The sequence below is a fragment of the Triturus cristatus genome, chromosome 2_2 (genome assembly GCF_964204655.1).
Source record: "Triturus cristatus chromosome 2_2, aTriCri1.1, whole genome shotgun sequence".
Lineage (NCBI taxonomy): Eukaryota > Metazoa > Chordata > Amphibia > Caudata > Salamandridae > Triturus > Triturus cristatus.
In genome coordinates this window covers 927,193,932-927,220,836 of record NC_140582.1, presented here as the reverse complement: position 1 = coordinate 927,220,836, position 26,905 = coordinate 927,193,932, and the positions used below count along the sequence as shown (strand labels likewise).

The following is a 26,905-nucleotide window of genomic DNA, read 5'->3' as shown; positions in this document are numbered from 1 at the left end:
ATTGGTACCGGAAGATAAAGTGCAATTCCCGTAGACCGGCGGTAATGTGAGGACTTCCAAAGGTATCTTTTCCAATCCAGGCTGCAGAGTTTTTAAAGATTCTGCTTTTTCCAGATACTAGGTTTATATGTTTTAAGATACAGACCATTACGTATCTACTACTGCTCTGGCAGCTGTAATTCGATTCTCGAAGAGCAGTAGATGTTGTGCCCCTCTCAAGAATATTAAAGCCGCTTGCAGACATAACGGAGTTCACTAATCGATTATGTCCATCTATGAATCAAATATAATATAGTTTAATGTGCGTTTGGAAGGACTAGCCGTGGTTCTACCATTCAATTGTTGATCGTTCATGATCACCTTGTTGTTGGATGGCATAAGAAGTAATGAAAGTCCGTTTTGGACTCATTCAGGCTAAGATAATTTGAGCTCTCTATACATGGATTTTGATAAATATTTCCTTCGCTCTTCTCTGTTTCTAAATCCTTAGTGTGGTTAAACACCACAAGAGTTGGCATAATTATGGTAGTCAACTGATATCGCTGGACTGTAAAGTGCAAGGGTTTAACCTTAATTTTAAAGAGTAGAGGCGTTAAGCAACATTTTTGTGAATTTAGTAAAATACCTGTTCTTGTACAGACACTATTTAAAGGTGGGATTGATCATGCACCATCCTTCTATCTTATCTTAGGGCAAATGCCAGTCATCAACTGTGGCTAATTGAGAGGTCCAATAACAATGTCCGAAATGAGAAAGTGCAACCTCATGGTACACATCCTTGAATAGTTATAAAATGAAGCGTAAACAAATGGAGATGGGTCAATTAACCACTCGGAAACCTAGGAATCGATACATATCTCAATAGTAATCTCAGGATGGATAAATACCTTATGACTCTTCAGCCAACAATTGTTTAATCACGGTTAGACTGCTTATAATTGGCATATATTACCTTTAAATATTATTTCAATATTATATTTTCTAGACGGATTCTTTGCCTGTCTGTCCTATAAAATGGAGCTAAGCCAGATCTCAACTGCCTGACACTCCCACCTCTTCATCATGATTGGGTCGTCGGGAGTGCTGAAGGCTGATGGCAGGTCAAGTTACATAATCGAGTCAGGATCCTCTTTAGCCAGAATATCTATAATGGAAGTTTACAGTTTTAAAACTGCAGCTTAAGTTCTTCGATTAAGCATAAAGCGTGACTAACTATATTAGGCTACTGTAAGACTCAACAAAAGCAGAAGTTGTAGGCTTATGATCTTCTTCGGGAACTTCAGTAAATTTGAATTTCTGATGTCTATTTAAAATGGTTTGGGTCGTCTTTGGAAAAAAACCTTATTTGTAATAAGGGGGACACAAGTCTTTTTCAGCTCTTAAATTGAACGAAAGAAATGATTAATCACTTCAGTAACTACTGGTGCAATATCTTCTGTACAATCGTTGTTGAAATAGTGAGGGCAGGGATTCTCAGTTGCAAGGGGCTGGTTTCAGCAGTTTGACTATGGATATGACAAAGTCAAGGGACATCTCTCGGAAGAAGAATATGTAACCTTAAAGGGAAGCTTTCCATTTGCATCAGGCCAATTTTAACAACAATATATGGAGTTAAAATCTTGTTGAAGGTTATCCAAGATACAGTCTCAGAATGTCCTGCTCATCAGGAAACATTAAAGACATTTTTCACGGGCGGAAGGAACTTTTTACCACACTATCTGGGACTGCCCAATCATTCAAGACTTTTGGAAACGAGTGCTGCGTACAATGTCACAGGCGTGTGGAATATCGTTGTTGCCGGAACCCAGACGCTGCTTGGTAAATGTGTGGGAGCCCAATGACCTCGATCGTCAGACGCAGGGCTGGGTGACACTGGGCATCATGACGGCCAAAAGGAATATAGCCCAAAAATGGGGTGCAGAGGAGGTGCCACTGCTGTCCACGTGGCGCAGGGAAATGGACGCAGCCATGTTTGCAGAGCGTTCTGTATTCATTAGACGGGGATGCCCTCGCAAGTGGGCCAAGGTCTGGGGGGCATGGAACAAGTACAGGGGAGGAATTTGCGATCCGCCGCCTCTTTCGGATGAGGACTCCTCTGACTCGGATGGTTAAGGGGACCTGCGGGATGGTGGGACGGTGGGAAGCCAGAGTCTTTCGAACTGCAATAGAAATATGGTTGGTTGAGGGATTGTGCAATGGGGTGGTGCTCTATCTAGGGATATGTATGCAAGGTTCGTTTCAATGCCCTACTGTTTTCACTGTTTTACAAAACAATAAAATTATTTTTATAAAAAAAAAAAAAAAGGGATGCAATACATTGGGGAACATTACCACTGACACTGCTGGGTAAGGCAGCACTTTTTAAAATGATGGCGCTCCCCCGATTTCTGTACGCACTGGAAAATACACCATTCCCGGTGCCACCAAGTTACTTCAAATTGATAGCAGCTCAGGTCTCTAGTCTATTGTGCGGGAACAAACCAGCACGCATAGCGCAGGACAAGTTGGTCACGGGATGGTATGACGGAGGTATAGCACTTCCAAACATACAATTATACTATTGGGCAGCTCAGTTAAGTCGTTAATCAATGGATACATGCCCCTCAAGCGGACCCTGCATTCAAAGCAGACAGATCAGGACTAGGAGCAGAAGGTATGCTGTCAGCCCTTTACAACAAGAAGCAAGCCACCTCGTTACTAGGGCCCACAAAACATACGGTTAACATATGACATACAGCACATACTACATTGGGCTGGCGTGGGGTTATAACCCAACTCACTCCTCTTTGGGATACACAACGATTGGGAAGGCTCAGGACTTGTAAGGGATTCGCTCAATGGGACGCAATTGGCATTTCTACAGTGGGAGACATGTGGCGCAAAGGAAAAGTAATCACATTCGAACGTCTTCAACAACAGTATGAGCTGGGACCCTGCGAAATCTTTCGCTACATGCAGGTAAAACACGCACTCCAAGCTGTCTTAACACCTGATACCGAGATCCCAGAGGCCACTCCCCTAGAAGACAGGATACTGACTTCATGCACAAACGGGCTACCTCTCTCACCTACCGCAAACTAGTTAACAACTTGCCTGATCCTAATGTGACACTCAGGGAAAAATGGTCCCGAGATGTGGGGGAACTTGACGACACCGACTGGCAGGAGGCAATAGCTTCCCCGCAGGAGGTGGGAATACCTTCAAAACATAGGTTGGTGCTGCTCAAAATACTGCATCGTACCGACTACACAAGACTCACCCTCTATAAGATAGGTACAACATCACACCCGTATTGCCTAAGACGATGTGGGGAGGAGGGTACATTTTACCATACACTGTGGCAATGCCCAGAGGTCATAGAGTACTGGATAAAGGTGATGAGAACAATATCACAGGCAGAGGAAGTGTCATTGGTGCCTGAACCCAGGAGATGTTTGCTAAATGTTTGGGAACCAAATGACCTTACTCGTACAGCGCAGAATTGGGCCACGTTGGGGATAATGCTCTCAAAACGTAATATCGCGCAAAAATGGGGCTCAGCAGAATTGCCAACACTCGCCGTATGGTGTAAGGATATGGACACAGCCATGGTGACCGAAAGAGCAGTGTACATCAGTTGTGGTTGTCCTTGAAATTGGAGCAGGGTGTGGGAGAACTGGAATAAATTCAGGGGATACATATGTGAGCCGCCAGGGATGCAGGCGGAAGAGAGCACTGATGATGAAAAGGAGGTTGGGACGGGGGAGTAAAATGGGGGCGATGAAAATAACCATGCTGGGAAGAATGTCTATGAGCCAGTGTTAGGGGAATGTCCACTGTTGAAATGTAACGTAACTGTACGAAATTTGAGCGAGTTGTGCATTGTTTATAATGAACATAATAAAAAGTATTAAAAGACATTTTTCACAAAAAGTGTCAATTTCATGGAATCAACTTCTAGCAAGGGTTGTTGGGTAAGAAATTGGTGACAGAAATCAAAAAGGCCTGTACAGGAGGAGGAGTAATCATAATCCAATAGATGGAAAACAAGCGGGGATTACTTTTCTGCAGACCGAATTATCAGATTAGAAACGCTTGACAGACCATAAAGTCAATTGACAAGTAAATGAAAAAGACTCCACTGTTTGGTTTGTAATAAAGAAAGGAACAGGAAAAAATATAACATGAAATTCCATATGCTTCACTCGCAAGTTTTCTCTTTTGTACTGCAAGACACTTGTTTGTACCGGAGATAGGCAATGTAGGTCATCTCTGCAATCTACATTGGTCAAACTCAGATCGTCTGAACGAAACTAAATATTAACTTGCATAAAAAGCAGTTATGATTCACAAATGACACAATTTGTCAGTGGCTTACTTAATATACATGAAGCGTATGCAGTCCAACAAGAAGTATGGATACAAATGCAGGTTTTTTTTTTCTGTTACCTATCAGGTACTCTTGGAGCAAAACAGGATGTAGTGGAATGAACACAGAGAACGTTTTCAGCCCCAAGTTCCTGCAGTTTCTCTTCCACAGCCTTGAGGTCCGTGCGCAACTCATCTCCTTCCAGTATGTTCTCTATCACCACAGGCTCAAAACCTACATCACAAAGCACATGAAAATAACACCTGAAAACAAATACCATTTAAACATAAAACAATAACAAAATGTGTCGCATAGAAGTGTTGGGGTATTTTAAATAGCAGAGAATACAAAACCATGGAACAGTGCCAGATGTGGCTCTGGTTTAACCGTGAGGCATTTGAAATTATATTTCCGGTCCCCAAACAGTCGGTGCCTTATCAGATTGTTATATCGTACTTTGGTTACTCAAGGGTACACTGGCATCCCTTCTAACGTTGAGTCAGTGGGCGGGTGTTGGGTTTGCAAACGTGGATAAGGTTCTCTTAACGAGGACTGTGTTATTACTAGTGTAAGGTTCTTTCCTGTTCACTCATGAGAACCCTGTCAATTAGTTGCAGAATCCAACTGCTTCTCAAAACTGTGCATCCAAGGTAAACCCAAAGAAGCCTCTAGGGTATGAATTGCGTAGCCACTTCCACTTCCTTTCCTCAGGTGCGTCCCGCGGCTAGTTCCTTCATTAAGAGGCCAATTAGTGTTATTTCTGGACTGACTGCTGAGTGGTTGGTTATAAAGGTGTTGAAAATAGGAGAGAGCATTGCACCAGGAGTAACACTGTCACTTCACAGGTGTTAACATCCTGCTCCTAAGTAATGGCTGTCCCGTTCTCAACTAATCTGTGGAAGTCACCCCAAGTGGAAGAACAAATGATCAAAGAGAATAAAAGGCAGCACGGGGTAAGCAATGACTCTTCAACAAAGACAATGTAAGACTTCTTGGCTGGACCGGGCATTACTCTGAGACCATCACTAAAGGCAGCTGCTTAGCTGCAAATGGTGTAGCCAGGCATTGCCATGTTGGTCACACAGAATAACTGATGACCAATCTGGTCTCCTACTGAACTGCATTTATTTCAATGTGAGGTCAGTACCCAAACACTCCCTCGAGATATGGGACTTACTAGCTGCGATAAAACCAGATCTTGCCTTTATTACAGAAACTTGGCTAGACGTCAACTCTCCCGATGTCGCCATTGCCCTACCCACTGGCTATAAATGACTAAAACGGGATAGACCGGGACAGAGGGGTGGAGGACTAGCTATTCTTTTCAAGGACTGTTTAACCTGCCTCACCGAATCAGTGGCGCAGCTAGGGGAGAATGAGGTCTTAGCATTCCATGTATCCAGTGGTGACCATAAAACACTTTGGGGGCAGTCATCTATAACTCCCCTGGATACAAACCAGAGTTCAGTGCTCAATTGTTCTCAACTATTTCAATCATGTCTAAAATACTGCTGTGTGTCGATTTAGATACTGTATATAGGTTTCCAGATTTATGTCCTTATATAGGCACAATTCGCATTGCCCATATTTAGACATAGAAATCCTACCCTTATTCAGGCATTATCCATGCTAACCAAATACAGGCATGGCCACCTACATCCGTTCATCTACGTCACAACGAGTTCTTGGAAAACCAGACTCTTAAGCCTTTAGGACTACCCCTTGCTTGGATATTGATTTCTCCAAGAACTCATTTATTATGCATGAACATCTATTCCTTAGGGGTTCATTCATGATGTTCTTCTGCCCGACCTTTACATCAATACTGGCATTCCTAAACACCTTCAAGATATAAATATACCTTCACTTACCATGGCAAACCACGGTTCGGCTGCCTACTTGCACGACGCGGCTCGCCACGGCAAGTTCAGAAGGAAGTTAAGACGCACTGACCAGACGCTGTCATCCTCCTCGCAGAGAATCCAGCTCCAATGTTTCTGACTCCCCTTGCAGGGTGTTAGAGATCGAGACTCGGAAAGAGATTTCAACCTCACTCATCCTAAGGTATGCAGCGGACTAGAACCTAGAGGAACTTTTGGCAAATCTTGGCAACTATAGCTAAACTAGACTATAGCACCTACTTCTTACTTAGTACTACACTTAGGTTAGGTAGACTGGGGTAGAACTAGCTAGAAGCATCAAATAAGTATTAACATTTTAGCCTGTGGCATTTATGTATGTATTTTTATGAATATCTGTCATAGCTACAAACCATGCTATAGCAGTATTATTTTATCTTAGTGCTAACGCTGTACGTATTATACTTCGCATTCTGTCTTACGATTGTAGCAGTTCATATCTCTTACACGAGAAATAAAGACTGTTCAATAAACCCTTTTTATTGAACCGCCCGTCTATCTATTTCTGTGCAACTCTGTAGAAACGAAGCATGCACGATTGACTGAGTGAAACTTATCTATTGTTTCCACGATTCTGACATTGTTCCGATTCCAAGGGAAACAAAGTTGTCATGTTTATGCGGCTGTCAGAAACTAATCCCTTCTTGTTTATTCGAGAAGTTTTCTAGTGACCTCTGAGTTAGCTGGCGCACACAAGTAATTAGGTTTAATGTACTCGATAGAGACATACTGACCTCAGTTCTATGTCAAAACTATAGTGTATATTATTCCAATGCGCAGAGCTTATCAGGGATATAGGAACTATACCACAATACAAACATTTTGTAGTAATGGGGGATTTCAATGTTCATTTTGAAAATACCAACAACCCCACGGCTAAGCAGTTGGAAGATAACATGCAGATTCTGCAGCTAAAACAGTGGGTTATAGGACCCACGCACATTGCAGGGCACATTCTGGACCTTCTATTTTCTAATATAGAATGTACTAATATCATACAACTCCTTGATTTCCTTCACCCTCAGCCTACCGGCTAAACTTACCAGCCCACTCACATTGTCAGCAGGGGTAAAGAGAGCCTGGAGGTTTGTCACTCCTGGTACATTCCAGCACCACTTCTCCTTAAGTGATCCAAATGCCCTTAAGATACTCCCGGTGAAAATGGGAGCAGAATGCCTCCAAGTTGAAATCTACAACACACTGGACCTATGTGCCTCCAGATTAGGAAATAAACCTAACAGGAAAATACCATCTGAAAAATGGTACTCGCCCGAACTCAAGATACTAAAAAGAAAGTGTAAAGCACTAGAACATAAGTGGAGACTATCTAAGCGGGACGAGGATAGACTGTCATACAAAGCAGAGTTGAGAATCTACAACAATGCCATTAAAGGTGCTAAGAAGCCCCATTTAGCAGAGCGAACAAATGATAACAGTAATTCACCCAACAGCTCTACAAAATAGTAAAAGAACTATGTAAACCTTCAAGCATGTCCCAAATCCTGCCACTCTCAGTAGAATGCTGTGAGAAAATAAACAAATTCTTTGCTGATAAAATCTCCGAGATTTTCTCTTCGTTAAAAAAACCAATCCCCCTCAAGTGATATAGACTTGGAAACCCTGGATCCTCACCCTGAGGCTCAATCCCACCTTTGCAATTTTGTCCCCTTCACAGAAGAGCAGGTTGCAAAAGCAATGGCTGATGTTAAATCAGGATCCCCACTTGATCCGTGCCCTCACTTTATCTTCTCTCAGATCATATCGACCCTATGCCCTCACGTAACTCGTATATTTAACAAATCTCTGGACACTGCTGTATTCCCAGAGATATGGAAAAAAGCCACTGTGGTCCCATTACTGAAAAAAGCGGGCACGAATGTCCATAATACCATAATCCGGCACACTACCGACCTATCTCTCAACTAACATATCTATCTAAAGTAAAGTGATGGAGAAACTGGTTAACAAACAACTGTTTAACTATCTTGAAACTAACAAGCTCCTGGATTCATCACAAATTGGCTTTAGAGCCACCAACAGCACATAAGCCACACTCTTAGCAGTCCTAGATATGATCAGATCCTTAATCGATCAGGGCAAGGCTGCCGCCTTGATCCTATGGACCTGTCGGCAGCATTCGATACGATCTCACATGGCCTATTACTGAGCACCCTACATGAAAAGGACATACATTCAAAAGCCCTCCAATGGTTCAGTTCCTTCCTAAGCAACAGAACAGAAACAGTACAAATCGGACCTTTCACCTCCAACCCAAGGACCATCAACTAAGGCAATGCTAGAATGTCAGAAGATCAGCCTGACTAAAGTAGAAGCAAGGTTAGACGCTGTCCTGAATCCAGGGGAAATACGATGGAAAGAAAAATACATAAAGTAGAGGCAGTTCTACTGCCATATACCAAATTGCATTAATAGGGAAGATGTGAAATCGGGAAGGCAGAGAAGTTGAAAAACTACGTAGGGCAGCATGAATCCTGGAATTCTCCCCTTTGAATGATGTAGACCTCCCTTGCGCCACAGTTGAGATTTCTCTTACAGGGTCAATCGTGTCAAAGGATAAAGTCCAATAAAGGTATCTTGAAGAGTAATAATCAAAATGAAGGGAAAGAGAGCGTTCCAGCTGAACTCTAGGGCACTGAATTGCAAGTTGGCATCTTGAAAGAAACAGCAAAAAAGAAGGAAGCAAGCTTTAGAGAGCGATAAGTCCTCCTCATTCCTCTCAAGTCAAGCCATGAAACAATATAGAAGAAGGAACTGCAAGAGGTGTGGAGAGCACTGTTAAACCCAAGTGTGTCCCCCTCACTATGATACCCTGCCACGCTAAGGGAGCATAAAGCCAAGGTTTTTCTTCTGACAAACAGAAGCAGCTAGAGAATTGCAATAGAAATGAGTGGACATTTCCGGTAGATTATGTCCTACACGGGTGGTCGCCAAATATCTTTTCACTAAGGCACAAAATATTAAGCATAAAGCTAAACATCTTGTTAGTCAACCATTAAAGAAAGGGATTTTTGCCGAGGACGCACAATAAGGCTGCTTCTTTTTGCTAAATTAGTAAATCAATGTTCTTTGTGCCACTACGTCCTCCATGACTGAAAGGAAAATACACTGACAAGACGTAATTGTTACATGTGTATGAAATGTGATATGCAAACCGCCAGTCTCAACTTTGTGAAATTTCCAAGTTGAAAAAAATGAAACTTTAAATAGGTGACCTTTTTTCCTTCCACGGATCAAACGAACACATACCAAGCACGTGCATAAACGTGGCCAAGGACATTCAGATACGTTTAAACAACAGTGCTCTTATCTACCACTGATGGTAAAATAAACAAGAGACCGGGTTAATGTCCTCGTGGTCTGGTATCTGTTGATCTCTTGTCTCGATGCCGCATCATCATCGAAGCTAGCAAACAACTAAAATGGTTTGCACACGTTCTTGAAGAGGTAAGACACAAACTCATTTCCCACCCAACACAACAAACTGTAAATTGTCAATAAGTGAACTGGGTTGTAGACAGGTAAAAGGGCCAAGTGCAAATGTATTGAACCCCCAACTGAAACTAAACAGGGAGAAGGGAAAGAGACAAAATAGTCCCTCATATGCACTGCAATGCAAGATCTGATATCAGCAGTGGAAGTACACATCAACCAAGTAAAACACAGCTTGTCAAAATGCACCTGGCTGGGATAAACACAAGACTAGGGAGGAAAGCCAGTGAAGCAGGAAAGAAAGAAAACAAACCCATCCAATCATGAGCATGGGACTGACCAAAGGCTCACCCTATGTATATATTACAACAAATAGCTAAAGCTCTCTTCCACAGAACTAAAAACACTTCATGCCCATACAAAAAGTAGAAATGTGATGTACAAATGCTGACATAATATATTGACTTGGATGTGAGACACAGGTGGCTTTACCTTTGAAAGAAATACAAGGATACCTCATCTTACTTAATTCCTTTCAAATATAGAACTTAAAATGTGTTTTTTATTTGTATTACTATTGTTTAATTTAATTGGTCATAGTAGCACCTGATAATGAATGGCATGCAACGTATCATTCTCACAAGGATGCAAAGCTTAGTTGGTCTTCTCAGCATTGAAGCCTGTGATCCACAGGTCACACCAGATGTCAGTTCCCAGGATTTAACTTGCATAGCAACGATGGTGGGAAAACGCGAGGTGGGAAGATACAGACTTGGCACTCTTTCTGTCCAGAAGCAGACTACTACAGAAAAAAGTTAGTTTTTTAAAAATCTTTTTATTGAAAATACAAATTGTAACTGATCTGTGGCTATGATGGAAGCAGAGGTCAATTTGCTCCACTGGATACACTGCTGCTTCCCTCAGATGCACGGTCGATCACCATAAAGCAAGACTGGCTCGCCTCTGCGCCATCTATAGGCTCTACAGGCTACCAGTTATAGGCCTAAGCAGTAGAAAGCAGTGTTCTGTATTCGCTTCTTACCACCAGCAGTAGGGCACTATTTTATTATTGGAAGGAAAAAAGGTTTGACTGCGTAGGTTTATGGGGAAAAGTGTAAATTAGTGAGCTCAACCTGACTGCTCCCTATTTCCCTTGCAGGCTAGGGCAGTTTATGTTTTATCTTACAAACAACAAGTCTACGCACCAATAGCAGATGTTAGTGACTTGTGTCAGCACCATATACCAATGCTCAGTGCTGCCATTCCTCCATAAGCCAAATCACTCACTGTTTCGCGAGGTCAAAAAAACAATATTGACTGGCTTGACATACAAGAAAAGTAGGAGTGTGGCAGCACAACCGGACTGGCTCCTGCTTCCATCAGAAGCAAGTCCACGAGGATTGGTATGTCAACAATGGGCACAAAAAAATGTACCTGGTGATCAATACATTGGGATGGTCATGTCAACCCCACGGCCCAGGTCAGGGTCAATGGAATTTATCCAAAAGCTTCCATCTTGGCTTGTCCTGTGCCCTATGGCCACAAGGCCGCAGAATAAGCTGCACTGTTAATCCCACCTTCAAAAAGCCAATTCGTTTAAGGGACAGCTAAAGTCAGCTAGTATGTCATGGTAGTCGGCGCTTGTCAACATGATCCCTTCACCTCTGGTATTTCACGATTGGTGTGTTGGAGCTTCACATGCCTCATGGTCCCTATAGTACTACTTTTCTGCTTTCAATTGAGTAAGCAGTTATACTAGTGCTTGAAGCCATCATATACAAATTAACATATCCTGTGTGTTCATCCAGTCTCAAATTTTTCAATGTTGGGATCTTATGTGACAATGAGAAGTCCAGCAACGGAAATGGCGGTGAGACTACAAATGGCCCCAGTCTTCTCCTTCCTAAGCCACTTTGTGTGTTTATGGAAATATATTTTAACAGATTGTTTTCTTACAGATTACCTACCTGTAGGCAGCAAATGAAATCGCGTAAGTGCCTCCCTGTATTTGTTAGCCATCAACATCTTAGTCTTCCATTCCCTGGTGGGGTTTGGTGCATAGAGGCACAAAAACCGCATGCGGTGATATCAAATTCCAATCAGAGGCACCACATGCAGTTGTCTTGTGAATGGCAAGGCACATCATTGTTTGGCATCTGCGATAAGTCTTAAAACATTTCGAGGAGAAATTTGCCTAGTTGCTGTGTAAAGAAACATCCCTGGACCCACGTCGATGAGGTGAGAAAAAACAAGAGCAGAGGCCAGCATGCCAGTTGGTACCTAATACAGTTGGGTGTTATGTTATGTTATGATATCTTATTTTGTAGCACGCACGGATACTCATGAGTGTCCAGGTGCGAAGCCTACAAGAAGGGTGAGAGTCTCTGTTTAAACGAAAAGATGTGTTTTCAAGTTTTTCTGGAATACTGCTGGGTCTTGAATGTTACGAAGGACAAGGGGCAGCGCATTCCAGACAACAGCGGCCTTCCTTGCCAACGAACTGCCACCTAGCCTCTGATATTTGAATCCGGGAACCTGAACAAGGCGGAGGGATGAAGAGCACAGCTGTCTAGATGGTATATAAAAAGAGAACCGTTTTTGTAGGGAGGATGGGCCGAGCCCGTGCAGAGCTCGGTTGGCCAAAACCAGTGCTTTAAACTTCACCCGTTCCACCACAGGCAGCCAATACAAAGATCGCAGGTGATGTCGCACCTGGCAGAGATGCCCAGAATAACTCTGGCTGCCGCATTTTGGACCACCTGGAGCTTTTTCAACAAGTATCCCAGAATGCCCATGTAAAGAGCATTGGCATAGTCTAGCCGGGATAAAATAAGTGCACAGGTGACCGTTTCTCTCGCTGCCTGGGGAAGGAGAGGAAAAAACTTCCTCAGAGTCTTGAGAAGACCAAAACAGTTGCCCGCCAACTTCTTGATATGGTTTGAGAAAGAAAGGTTCTCGTCGAACCACACCCCCAAGTTCTTGGCCAGCTTCCCAGCAGAGGTGGGCAAGGGAAACTCAGGAGGCCAAAGAGAATCCAGAAAGTTGGGCGTAAATTTTCTGTAAAGGAAATTCTCGGACTTCTCCTCATTACATTTTAATTGCGTAGCTGCTAACCATTTAAAAATGGATGAGAGACCGTGGTGAACCAAGGAAACTGACTCATCACTATCGTCCCACGTAAATAGCAGCTAGGTGTCATCGGCATAAGCCATCACCTTAGCCCCCAGACTCTCGGCCATAGACTAAAAGAGTCATATAAATGTTAAAGAGAAGGGGACTAAAGGAAGACCCCTGGGGGACTCCCGTGGTCAGAGGATGTACCGAGGAGGAGGAAGGAGGAGGAATCCAAATCTGCTGGGCCCGCCCCTCCAAGAAGGATCTAAGCCAGTTCCAGGCCGTACCTGACACACCAATACTGGTAAGTTGCGAGAGGAGAAGAGAGTGCGGGACCATGTCGAACGCTGCCGAGAAGTCAAGCAGAATCAAAGCTGCCCCCCCCGGTGTCCAGACACCCCCGAATCACCGCAACGACCTCCACCAGGATCGATTCGGTGCTGTGGGCGGCCCGGAACCCAGACTGTGCTGGATGCAGAATTCCCTCCCTCTCAACAAATGTCGTGAGTTGTTTGTTGACGACCTTCTCGTACACCTTGGCCAAGCCGGGCAGAGAGAGATGGGCTGGTAGTTCCCCGGATTAAGAAGGTCTAGTGATGTTTTATTTTTTATAAGATGCAAGATCTTGGCCTGTTTCCAAGCTACTGGGACCATGCCTGTCTGGAGAGACAAGTTGATAATGCTGTTCACCTCTGCATTAATCGTCTCCACTGCTGCTGCTAGCAGTCTAGCAGGACAAGGATCGGAAGGGAAGCCAGATTTTAAACTCTTAAGAATTTTAAGAGAGTCAGACAAGCCCACCGGCTTAAAAACATCCAAGCGATGTTAAGCACCGACAGGTGAAGACAGACCAATTACCTCAGTCCCATTGCCACCAAATGAGAGCCGCTTGAATAGTGTGAATCTTATCCAAGAAGAAGTTCGAAAGGGTATCGCACCAGGAGACTGAGGTGGATGACACGCTAGCTTGAGCCAAGGGAGATGTAAAGCTCTGACCAATCGCAAATATTTCTTTAGCCTTGTTTTTAGCAGAGTCAATACGGATTGAATAGAATTGCCTTTTGGCTGAAGTTATGGCCCTATAATAGACCTTCTGTTTGATTCTGAGCTTCAGCTTAGCTGCGAGGCATTAATCACTGCGACAGGACGCTCGCTCAAGAGTCTTACATTTGTGTTTGAGTGCTTTAAGTTCCTGGCTGAACCAGGGTTTAAAAGAAGGTTTAAAAGAAGATTCCCTAGACAACCTAGGAGAGCACTGTGGGGCGAATATGTCAACTGCATTAGAAACCCAGCTGGTAAGGCCATCAAGTCGATCCTCAAGGTCACCCAAGAGGATAGGTCTAGAGGTTTCCAAGACTTGATTGAACGCACCAGGAGCAATTCTGCCAAAGGCAGGTTTGCAAAATGAACGCGCCAAGGGCTCAGCATTCATCACGTCCCATGAAAAGTATGTCATGAAGTGGGCAGACCAGGAAACCGGGCATGGGTCACTGATCGAAATGGGGAAGTTAAAACAAATTGGGTCCAGTATATGGCCAGTCTGATGGGTAGGGAAACTAACCCGCTGGTCCAGCTGGGCCAAATGAAGAATGTCCAGGAAGTCACACGCGTCCTTAGCCTCAGCCTGGTCAAGATTAATATTGAGACAATGTAAAGGGAGAATATCAGTGCCCTGGGAGCTATAGTATCCCCACAAGCCTGTATGAAAGGTCTCGCCGGCCAGGGGGCCTATAGAGCAAAGAGCCTCCCAAAGTAAAATGGTCTGAAAAACAAATACTAAAATCAAGGGCCTCGCAGCCTCCCCATAAGGTCACATCCCCCCTGCGTATATCCCATTTATCCTCATAGAAAATGGCCACCCACCTCTTACTTCTGGGCGGTATATCCCTCAGGTGTGGCAAGGGTAATGACGGGGTCTGACGTGGAGTCAAGCCAGGACTCCGTAATGAACAACAAGTCAAACAAACTGTCGTCAAGGGGATCAAAACCTACGTGTAATTTTTCCTAAGGGACTGAACATTAATCAGGGCTGCCGAAATGGGGGGAGGCCTCATAGGGCGGAGATAAGGGGAGCTAGCTTGATCGGAAATAGCAATTAGTGTCATTATGGATTATCATGAAAAGTCCAAGAAGGGTCATCATGGATTAAGGCACATAGGGACACCTGGAAACACTCAAGTGATATTGCTGGGAGCGGGAGAGATTTTCCAGCCCAATCTGACACCTGAAAAGATAAGTTTATAATATGAGAAATCTGTGGAAGATTGATCTATCAGAACCATAGTGCCACCAACATTTCCAAACTAAGGGTTCAGTGACTTTGTTCAACTATATATATAAAATGTGATAACACATTTTGTAATTTCTTTACCTGCAGTTATCATGGATTTAAAACAAGATTTCTGGTCGATACGAGGCCAAATGATAAATTTTGCCTTTGGCCTTTCATGTCGCAAAGTTAAAAAGCAAAGTGTCAGACTCATTCCTGTTGCAAGAGGCACCACAAAACAGCTGGACACTGTTCGAACACCTACAAACAAAAAGAAAACATTAATGTAAACAGGAGTTATTTGTTACAGTAGGACAACAATTAGTTCATTAGGTTTTGCATGTATGCACTCTATGAGGTATGTGTTCGACAGATGCAGGTCTTTACATAACCACAAGTATATAACAAAACAAGAAAGACTTACACATTTAATCATAAAAGTGTGGAGGATTAGACCTTTACTTCCCCCGCTCCACCTACCCAGTGCATAGGACATAAATGTTTTGTCCTCCCCTGAAGCTAAAAAAAAAAGTCCTTTTGGTGCTCACACCAGAAAGATGTTCTGTTTTTTGCGAAATCATGAACTATGAGGGAAGAGCTAGAGCTTACCTCTCAGCTTGATAATGCCTTTTTTTGTACCTGTAGGTGCAGCATCCCACATACCTTGATGTCAATGTAACCTCTCCCTATTGGAGGCCTGCTCTGGCATTGCCCCCTCATCACTAAAGCCGCCAACAGTCTTTCTGTCTCGCTAAGGGGACAAGAAGCCGCTAGACAACAGAGTGTGAATTAAGGTAAAAAATTAAAAACAAAAGAATGGTGTTGGGGCCGGCACACCTTGGCATTGGACTGTCGCCCCACTCCTAAACATGCCAAATGTCTTTCTACTCCCTACCCCCCACAATTCACCCCCAACCCTAGGGACTGGCAGATAGGTGGTAAACAACCCAATGTGTTGACTTGGGTCTAACAGGGGAAAAAGTGTCAACGAGCAACAGGCTGGGGCGCCGCTCATCTTGGCATATGGTCCCTGTCCCCAGCACCAGACAGTATTTCTGCCCTCAAAGATCCAGAATGTGTTTTTTTTTCCTCTCTATCACTCACTTACTCACATGTCAAAATTATGACCAGAAAAATCCCAAAGTTCTCTCACTAGCCATGGTGAACGGTTGCAGTATTCAGGCTAGGAGTCAGCCTGAAACCTTGGAACCGTGCCAACACTGGACATTTCTGAAACCTAGAGATCAATGGGAATTTACAGCAAAGTGGCACGTGTGGATCTCAGCATGTTTTCTTACCTTAAATGAACTGCAAATGCCAAACTATGGTTCAAAAAAAGAATATTTGTCACTTCTGTATGTGTCAGAAAACTCAGGCACTTATTCCAAAGTCTTACCACCCTACATTCCCCACACTTGTCCCGATTGAAATGCTGCATCCCATCGGTGGATGGGCCTAACGCATTGTAGGAACGGACCAAAACTGTAATAATGTGAAGATTTAATAGATACCACATTACCAGCAGTAGGGCCACCCAAGCAAGCGTGGAATGGGATTTTAGGAATTCTGTGGATGTCTGCAGGTTCTTCCCTCATAGAAATCTGAGAAAAATCTGTGATTTTAGCTGAACATTGACATATGCAGAGCATCTATACATACTGTGATACTAGCAAGATCCTGCACACACTCAAGGCGATGGGAAATATCAAATAAATAGAATACTACTACACACATTCTTACATGACTAGAAACATCCACGGTGCAATACAGCAATCAGGCATTTACAGAGGAAGATAAACTGTAAGTACCAGTATTCAAGGATGGAACACTTGACTAGATAGGTTCCTATTCATGTTCATAAAATTCAGGGTTAATGGTTTTGGTTCCAAATCTTACCCTATCCTCAACAATTCCAGATCAGCCACCCAGTTCCACAATGCTAAACTGTTCTGCTGGAGGAAATCTGGAGATATATAGTGCTGGTCTGGCTCAACCTGGCTCAAATTGACCAACGGCACCTGAACCAGTTGTCCTCACTGCTTGTGAGGGGAGGAAGCCTTGTAGAGAGCTTGTGTGCCAGTGTTCCTTTGTGGTGGTATCAGTACCATTCTTGAAATAAAAATGTGTGTCTCTCACAATTAGTAGAGCTGCTCATGATTCCTCACATTGTGCAACGACCTGACAGTTGTATGCACGTGTTTGGTTTGAACCTAGGCAAAAAAAGCAGCACTGCATTGTACAGGATAAAAGGTAAGCCTAGCCAAGGCGTGATAGGAGAAGTAAATATGGGATACTATAGCAAATCCGCCTTTTCTGTGTGGTCACCCTGAATTTCTCGCATTTGCTAGACCGTCTATTTTTGCTGGCTTTAAGACTCTGCACTTTATATCTGCTAAACAGTAGAGAAGTGTCTGTGCACCACTTTTAAACATGGTTGAATTGACATACTCCTAATTGGCACTTTTAACTTGCCTGTGGTACAAAGTGTACTCAGGGCCTGGAAGTTAAATGCCACTAGTGGACTACTGCACCTATTGTGACATCCACTGTAGTAGCAGTACAAACATGTCTTCAGGCTTACCGTTGTAGCCCAAATGTAGCAGTATAAAAACTTCAAATCGACCTGTCAAAATAAACCCTTTTGACAGGTGAAAAGCCTTAAGCCACCCCATCTAGCAGCTGTAGCCAGCAAGGTAGGGTGCATGGTATTTATAAGTAGGACATGTAGAAATGTAATGTTAACAAGTCCTTATTACAGTGACTGGCACCCAAAAGCTATTTTCCCTGTAGCAGGTCTAGCTGTTCTACTTAGAAAACCAGATTATAGATCAAAATACTAAAACTGTATCTCAGGAATAGTAACAGCTAAAAAAATGATTAAGCCACTATTTTTAATTGTGATTGAAAGTCTAATTCAATGGTGAAGTCGGATTTTTAATACATATTAAGGGTATGTAAGTTTTAGGAAGTTACTCTTTCTCTGCCCTTAGCCAATAATCATTCTTGAATATGTGTTAATAGGTGTGAAAGGGCTCCCAGAAGCAAAAAGTGTTAGACCTGGCACCTTTTAGTCTTGTTTGCTTCTGACCTCCTGTTTCTGACTGCATGCTGCATTTAGCTTTTCCTGGCTTTAGGACTCTGGGCACTTTACCACTGCTGACCAGTGCTAAAGTGAAATTGCTCTATGTCTAAAATATAATGGTATTTGGTTTTCCGTGATTGGCTTATTTGATTTACTAGTAAGTCCCTAGTACAGTGCACCAGGTGTGCCCAGGGCCTGTACATCAAATGCTACTAGTGGGCCTGCAGCACTGATTGTGCCACCCACATGAGTAATCCTGCAAACCTGTCTCAGGCAAGCCACTGCAGAGCCTGTGAGCAGTTTTAAACTGCCATTTCGAACCTGGCAGGTGTACCCACTTGCCAGGCCAAAGCCTTCCATTTTATTACATGCAAGGCACCCCTATGTTAGGCCATGGATAGCCCCATGGGCAGGGTGCACTGTATTCGAAAGGTAGGGCATGTACTTGTGAGTTTTGCACCTACTGGCTTTAAAAAACCACTATAGTTACTTTACACTACAGCAAGGCCCATCTCACCGAAAGTTTAGCCTTGGAGCTGCCTTGTAACCTCTTAGAACTTACCTTCCAATAGGAAACCGATAAAAGCTTAGAGTTTGGTGTCTTTGGACTCACAATTTAAATTACATCCTTTAGTGAAGTTGGTTTTTAAACGTCAGGTCTGGTAATGCCACTTGTAGAAAGTCGGTGTTTTCTTACTTTACCATTATGTGCTTCTGCATGTCCCTAGAATGCAAGTGGGCTTTGTGAAATCACTCTAGACGGTCACACACAAATGGAGTGGAGGTGTGCCCTGCATATCCTGATGGCCCATCACCAGGCTGGTGGGCCTTACTGAGCTAGGGTGGTGGGACTAGCGCACACTTGCACCTGAATAGGGCTGGTCCTGTCCCACATACAGAAGTCTACACCCCCTGTAGTGTGTCTGGAGCCATCACATGAAAGGGTAGGGTCTTGTCCACTACAAAGACCTTTCTTTGAAGTCTCCCTACTTCAAAGGCCAAAATGGGAATAAGTACTGGACCTCTGACACCATATACTCAGAACACTTCTGGACTTAGAGCATTCTGCCAGGAAGAAGAACTGTTGTGCTGCCAGGAGGGACTGCCACTTTGCCGTTTGCTTTGCTGTGTTGGGCTGCTGCTTCTGTCCTGGGAGTGAAAGGACTGGACTTTGCTCTCTACATCCTGCTTTCTAAAGTTTCTCAAAGGACTTGAGTTGAGCTTGCCTCTTGTTTGAAGTCTCAGGGCCGTCAAAGACTTCACCTGTAGCACCTAGGTTCCTCTGCTGAGAGACCTACTTGCTAAGTGGTGCTAAATTCAGTTCCTGGGCCCCTGGAAGTGAAAGTCAGTGCTACAAGAAGAAACTCACACCAAGCGACTTCAGTACCGGTGACTGTCTACAACTTTGACGCATGCCGCAGCTTGCACCGAAGCCGTGGTCCCAGCTCGACGCAACAACCGTGACTTACAATACAGGCTTCGATGACGACGCAGCGCCTGCAAACAACCGCCACTTCGGGAGTCCCAAGCACCGCACTGGCGTCTGTGATGCACTGCTCTGAATCCGCAGTAGTTTACCTCGACCGAAACCTCGTGGCTTGACCTACAATGCCTCATTGACGATGCCCAGAAGTAAGGAACCATGGGTCAACTCAGCAAACGCTGCATCACCTCCGCTGCGCCCAACAACGTCCCCGGGTGTCAGAGACTCCACAACTCTGCACAGCCACCAGGAACAGCCTCCTCACTTGCTTCAGTGAGGCCTCACCTTCTTTGTGCACCGCAGTGTCCTCAAGCGCCGACGTGCATAGCAGTAAGGAACTGACACTGCACTTGCCTCCCCAATGCCTCACCTTCCCTGCGTCTTGCATCATCTTTGATTTCTGACACCTACAAGGTACTGTATCGGGACCTGCGTGACTCGCACTCGCCCCATCGAGGTCAGATAGACTTTGCGGAGTCGTCGACGTCAAGCACGAACAGATAACCCCGTTGGATCTATTGTTTTCTAAAAAGCTATACTTGATTTAACTTTTGAACATTCATATCTTGCTTTGTGTATGTTGAATTTTTGTCGTTTTGGTCTTTTTTTACTCAGATAAACAGACAATTTTTCTAAACTGTATGGAGCACTTTTTTGGTGCTTTCACTGTGTTACTGTGTGTGTGTGTGTGTGCACAAAACTTTATACATTGCCTCTGGGGATAAGCCTGACTGCTCTTGCCAAGCTACCAAGGGTTTATTCTAAGTGTTTAACTTACTTATCCTGACCAAGATTGTCATTCTTGCTTGGACAGGGTGCATACTCTGCCAACCAGAAACTACAATTTCTAACAAATTGACTGGCCTAAATATACAGAAAGGGTGCTGTCGGCATCTTTTTGGCTCTACAGCTTGACACATCACTTATAACACTTGAGGCACACTTGAAAGGGGAAGAGGATGTCTTGTGGATCTACTGACTGGTTGATGAGGAACTCTCCATTTGTCCTACCAGACTTCTATGTCTAGGTTTATATAATACCATTGAGGCACATTTGAAAGGGGAGAGAAACTTCTACCAGACTTTTGTCTATGGGTTTATTGTGGGTTAATTTGAAGCCTCAAACTGTATTTTCGTGTTATTGGGAGGACACTAGAATTACCATAGCGCACTCGCCCTCAGCACCCAAGTTTAGTGGGGCCAAATACTTTCACCATCTTGAAAATGCCTAACGTGGGTGTTGTTAGCCCTAGGAACTAGGAACTTTACGCCATTAGTTAGGGCCTGTGAATTTATGAAGATATAATTGTGTCACTCAAATTATCTGGTTACTCACTGTACTAAAAGACAGAATTCAGAGGGGATGAAAAATAAGAGAAAACCAATCACTGCCCACGTGAATCCAGACAAATGGGATCACAGAGAAAGATCCCTCCAAGTCCTGGGCCCCCACCATCTGAACAGGCTAATACTTAAAGGATCAACTTAACTATCCTAGGTTTAAAAAAGACAAAGACCTAACTCTTTAAAAACATCTTCAGCACCAATGTGAATAAAAATGACTGAACCCCTCCCCATTTCTCTTTCCAGGACAGACCTCGTTCAACAACAGCTCCTCTCCAAGAACTCAACCCCTGGATAATGCTTTCAAGAAGGTAGTCAGAGCTTTCCAATCATCCACTGGTCTGAAATGAGTTTTAAACAAAATCCATCTCCTAATACTTTAAAGTGTTTGCAAAGCAATATGTTTCACCTATAAACAAAACATCATAAGTAAAAACATACCTTCTTACGACTATTTTTTTTTCTGGTTATGTAGGTCACCTACAGTAATGATTCAAGTACCACACTGACATTTGCAACACAAACATTTTTGGGGTAGAGAATATGCAAGAGAGTCAATAGGAATACTTACATAACAGGCAAATTGAGTCGAAGAGAATCCCAAGTACAGAGTACATCACATACCTAATTACTCGAGAGCATCCATTCAGAGTACAATTTTGCATAACAATTCTTAATCAATCGTTTGTGAGAAAAAAATACCATGCTTTGCTACTATAATCATAATATTTACTACTATTAATACACTAAATGTTTTTGCAAGAATGCTGTGTTTTACTGGTTTGTGAATGACTGCTCTTGCAAATGAAAACCACTACTTCAGGATAAACATATCTTCAGACCCAATCGGAAGGAACAACTTGAATTGCAGCCAAGCATAGGAAGTAACTCAGGCTGCACAAAGAGGACTGGCATTTCATGCTTGCAACCCGAGGTACTACCGCATGACGTCCACTTTGAACGCAGAGGAAAACTGTTAAGTACACTATGCCCTCTTTACCCATATCCCACATTGATTATACTAATGCAAAAGCTTGTCCCGAGGCGTGCTAATAAGCACCTACGCTAAAACTAAAAAAAAGGAAAAAGACATACAAGTTATTCAACACTTAGGCACACTTACTATGTAAACAGATTCTGTATATAAATAATGATAAAGAATCATACAAATTCTATATATTTACTTTAAGACATACCCGATATTTTTATTATGTCCAACATTATGGAATTTGTAATTTTGTTCAAAAGGCTGGAACCTGCAGCCTTTGGCTGAACTGCAGCAATGTCCCCAGATCTTCCAATTCCATGTATCAACCTACACAAAGAAGAACATATGTATTTAGCAAGTCATAAGAAAATGTGTGTTGTAATGAATTTCATGTGGTATCAATAACATTAGCTCAGTCAGAAACAGTTCACACATGCACATAAAGTGGCATCTCTTCAGGTAAAGATAATATCCCATTCATACATACTGTTGGAAACTCATTATCAAGAGATAATAAAAATTGTTTCTTTTTGATTAAGGTGAGAATGTAACTTACAAATTACTCATATATGCTTACAATGTTTGGCAGGTAAGCTTCCTCTGTGTGGATAGTCTGGTTAAACGTGTACCATGAATGACCTTGCAGACAATTTCAATAACAAGTAAAGGATAGTGCAAAAACAACAGTTTTTAACAAGGTATGGTGTCTTAGCATCTAGGTGAACATGACGGTTGGTCAAAAGTCCCGGATCAACTAAGCAAAGCTGTGTCTTACCTGCTCTTGTATGCTTCTCTGGACAGTTCTGTGTCTTTTCCCCACTGACGTCGAAAATCCTACCAGCTTACAGAAGGTTCTCCCCTTGACATTTTTTCAACACCAGTGACAAAGATCCCTTTTTTCGTTTCATTCCCATGACCAACAAACCTCTGTGAAATGATTCTCCGGTTGGAGCCATTACTTATCCACCTGAGCGACCATATATTTGTTTCTGGAGGGTTAGTACAGAGCTTGCGAGTTTGGACTGCAGGTGATTCTAGAACGCTCTTGACAAGACTGAAGGACCATCCAGGTTTCAAAAAGTGCAGCCTCCAGAATGTACCAGTCCTGGTTGAAAGGAGGATAAGTATTGGGCTGTTTATTCAGTACTTTATTCAAAGATTCAACTTGCAGTGAGGAGGTTCTCTGTACCAGCCTCAGGAGAGAACACTGAAGATTCAGAAGCAGAACTGCTGCTTAACAGTCACTCTCCCTCCTGACTGGGCTTAAGTATGGGAAAGCCTTTGGAACTACTTTGCTACTGGACCAGTGGAGAGAGGAAATTCTTACTTGCCTATGAAAAGCTGAACTGTGCCTTCTAGGAGAAAGGACCCTAACCACGAAAAGAAAGCGAAAGCCAGTCTTACTTGTAGGACCAGCATAGGGACATTTCTACTGACAGGCAACCAAGGAGCCACAAGTAAGCCCAGCCAGCTGCTATGGAACCACACAATATCTGTGTCAGAGTCATACAATCAATTTTATCAGCCAAGAAGGACAAGTTTGTATCCTTCAGACCTTTTTGTACCAGAGTGGTGCCTGTACATACCTCATATGCCAACCCATAAGGTCTGGTAAAATATGGACTCTAATCCTCTGGCCTGGTGATGTAATATTGTTGGGATGGAAAAGTCAGCTGCATGGTACTAGACGAGCACCCCTGCCTGCTCATATGTACTACTGTTTGAATCCCTAATGCTGATTTTCTGGCATAGGCAAGCATGGGTAATGAATGTGTGCCATGACATTTGCCCATCTCATGGATTGCGGCCTTGCAGCACCAGGAGGGGTGTCCAAAGTTCTACCCTCATATTGGTGGAAGGCAGCTGCTTTTACCAAGAGTTAAGCAGCACACATGTGGTCTTGGCAGCATAAAGTGTAGTGATCAGTAGGGTAAAAAGGACCTGTTCACTCCCGTCACAGGAGTGAGGCCTACAGTTCCGCTGCTATGTGCTTAATTCATCCTTGGCCTACATCCGGTAGATGTGGAGTGCTGCGCAGCGCAGGAGTAGTGACTCTGGGAAGGGTAGAGTACACGGTAGAGCAGTACTATGCAGTATTTTTGTCGTTAGTGCTTATATGGAATGTATGTATGCCTGTGGAGAATACATTAAATTAGAGATTTAGTGCTGTGCAGTGGGTACGCAATGGAAGCATGTGCTGGATGTATAGGTGCTTGCATGAAGTACAATGCATGAATCACAAGGAAGGGGCCTGGACACATCTCAGGAAAAATAAGGGGCTGATAAGGGAATCAAACAGTAGGGCTGGAGGTTTGGAACTAACCTTTTGGAGCACATATCACTGTGGCAGACATCCAGGTGTAAACTTTGGTCACTCCCATGAATTGTGTTGTGGGACAATAAGCTTCGGAGTCTTGCCCACTGTGACAGACAGTCTTTCATGAGGAAAGAGGAAAAAGAGAAGTGCTAACTTCAAAAGAAACAAATCCTCAACATAAAATTCAAAGACTCAGAGGCTAAATTACATTTAGAAGGTGAGGTTGAGACCCCAGACTTTGCCCAAATGGGCTGTATAATAAGGGGAAGCTCTGCAAGACTTCTGCATGTGATTAGGACTGGAGGCAAGGGCCTGCTAGTCTCTCTGCTGGGTTGGAGTCTCACCCAAGATACTAAGATCACCTTCCCTGGAGCCTTGGTCACCAGTACCTGCCTCCTTTCCCACAGGGTACACAGTGTGCCCTGTGAGAAAGAGGCGATCGTTGGCGGGAGCGAGGTCCATGGGGAACCTTGTGAGAGGATTCCCCAAGCAAGGTGCAAGACTGTGCACCAACCGTGTCATTGCCCCTGTGCAATGTAGGCTTGGTGACCACTGTATGCCAGAAGAGGGCCGCCAGTCACAGAGCAATGGGTTAAGCACCATGTGGGGCTGGAAGAACCCGAACTGCCACGGAATTTGGGTCCCAGCCTGAAGGACAGCCAGGCTTTGTTCCGTAGGCTGGACACGCACTGAGAGGGAACTGCTCTTTATGACCACTGAGGACTGCCGAGGACACCTCATTGGGCTACAGTCGGGAGCTGAAGGAACGATCTACCCCCCTCTCCTCCTCAGTGGGTAAAGATAACTTAACGCATCTTCGCGAACTGAGAGCTATTTTGACAACTGAGAACAACTCTGGCAGCGCTGCTCACAAGAGAGAGCTTGCAACCTCAGGTGCTGCCACATGGGCTGTGAGCAACCCGAATTCTCTAAGCAGAGCCGGACTCGCAGGTGCTCACACTGAGTACGCCCACTGCACTGCTGAACTCTTCGAGGTTGTGAGAGCAGGTAAGACATGAACTGGGCCACTTGGGCCCTGGGGGTCTCACTGCTAACGGTGACGCGGCACCATAGACACTTTTGGCTAAAAACTGAAGAGTCAAAGGGGAACTCGAGTACGGCCTAATAGGGAGTATTTCGTGGATGTGGCCGCTAGTCAACGTGGAATAACCTCGAACACGTTAAACGAAGGAGAGTGTGACAGGGACTTAAAACTACTAAAACCTCAACCTCATGGGGGATTTTGCTGTTGCTTCTGAATGTCGTATTTCGTTGCACGTGTAGAGTTAGAAATAAAATACTTATTTTTCATATAAAAGCAAGTATTTGACTGGACATTGATTTACTGCTTGTACTGTTTACACTGTGGCATTATGAGCCTTCGTTAACTGACTTGCATCTACATTTCTCCACTGAGGGAGCCTTGACTGCTCGACCACAAATACCACTGAGAGTCAAATGCAGAAGGGGTACTTGGCCCAGTTGCTCGGGATCCATAGTAGGTCGGGCCTTGAGACATCGGGAGTAAAAGGCTTCAACCACCATGGTTGGGGCCAGTAGCCCCTGCGTGCCCCCTGACAGGGGTTCTGAATATAGGCAGCAAGCAGTGGGGCATCTAACGTTTTGGAGCCAAAGATACAGATGTGCCATTGGCTACTTTCAATCTGAGCCAATACTGCAATAAGTCCAGTTTTCTTTTTCTTCTACGCACAAAGGCGACATACATAGGCAATGAAGAACACAGGTTTGGGAATTGGCCGCAGCACCATGTCCACAGATCACATAAAGAATTTATGTAAGGTCAGAGGGTGGAGGATTCTCCGGAGCAGGGCCAGATAGGTCCTTGTTAATTTCATTAGGGACCAGTTTGAGATACTGGGTTAAAGGGACGAGGCTGTAGCTGACTCTGGGAAGGGAACCATGTTAGGAACCCAGGAAGAGTGCGCTGTGGATCCAGGCTCCTGGATATTCTTAGCACAGATATATCCCAGACACATACTCCAAGTGTGTCCCCTAATGCATTTTCTGGAGTTTCACCAAGACACTCACTATCTTTAGTTTCTAGAATAGCTCAGGTGTGGACACCACCTTGAATTTCCAGAGTACCACTGTCCCCTTTTCCAGGAGTAAATCACTTGGGTGGGTTGAGTCTAGCAGAGATCCTGAGCTCAGAAATGTATGAAAACAGGCTTTTTGCATGTGCCCCCCCACATTTTGCCCATATTTGAACTACTAGATGCTGGTTTTTGACTGTGAGAGTTCAATGAAGACTGCTAACTAGGCCCCAGTGCCAGTGTTCTCACCCTAAAACTGAAAAATGTGAATTGGCAAGGACTCGGGTTGCCAGTTCCATCATGGTACTGCTGAAATATGTCAGGTTTGATATCAAACAACTTGCCTCACCACCCCTGACACGATTCTCGTTCCAGAGTCGGTATAGCATGCACCCAGGTCGCTACCTTAGAGGTTGCGCACCTGGTTGCCCTAGCCTTTCCTGTGCTCTGGTTAGCAGCCCACAGCTGATGCTGCCAAGACAGGAACCGGACGACCTCCCCTGCCAGGAGGAGTGAACTCTTCCAGGAGTCAGAAAC

At 44.0% G+C, this 26,905-nt stretch overlaps 1 protein-coding gene across 1 annotated transcript in view; it reads right to left on the bottom strand.

Annotated features, from left to right (window-relative positions):
• The window catches only part of SEPSECS (Sep (O-phosphoserine) tRNA:Sec (selenocysteine) tRNA synthase), a 208,348-nt gene that overhangs the window by 104,823 nt on the left and 76,620 nt on the right, over window positions 1-26,905 (bottom strand). The window contains exons 3-5 of the mRNA XM_085642333.1: window positions 22,206-22,324; window positions 15,203-15,361; window positions 4,429-4,582 (exon numbers count right to left, since the gene is read on the bottom strand). Of these exons, the coding sequence (XP_085498459.1) occupies window positions 4,429-4,582; window positions 15,203-15,361; window positions 22,206-22,324 (432 nt within the window). The remainder of the gene's footprint in view (window positions 1-4,428; window positions 4,583-15,202; window positions 15,362-22,205; window positions 22,325-26,905) is intronic.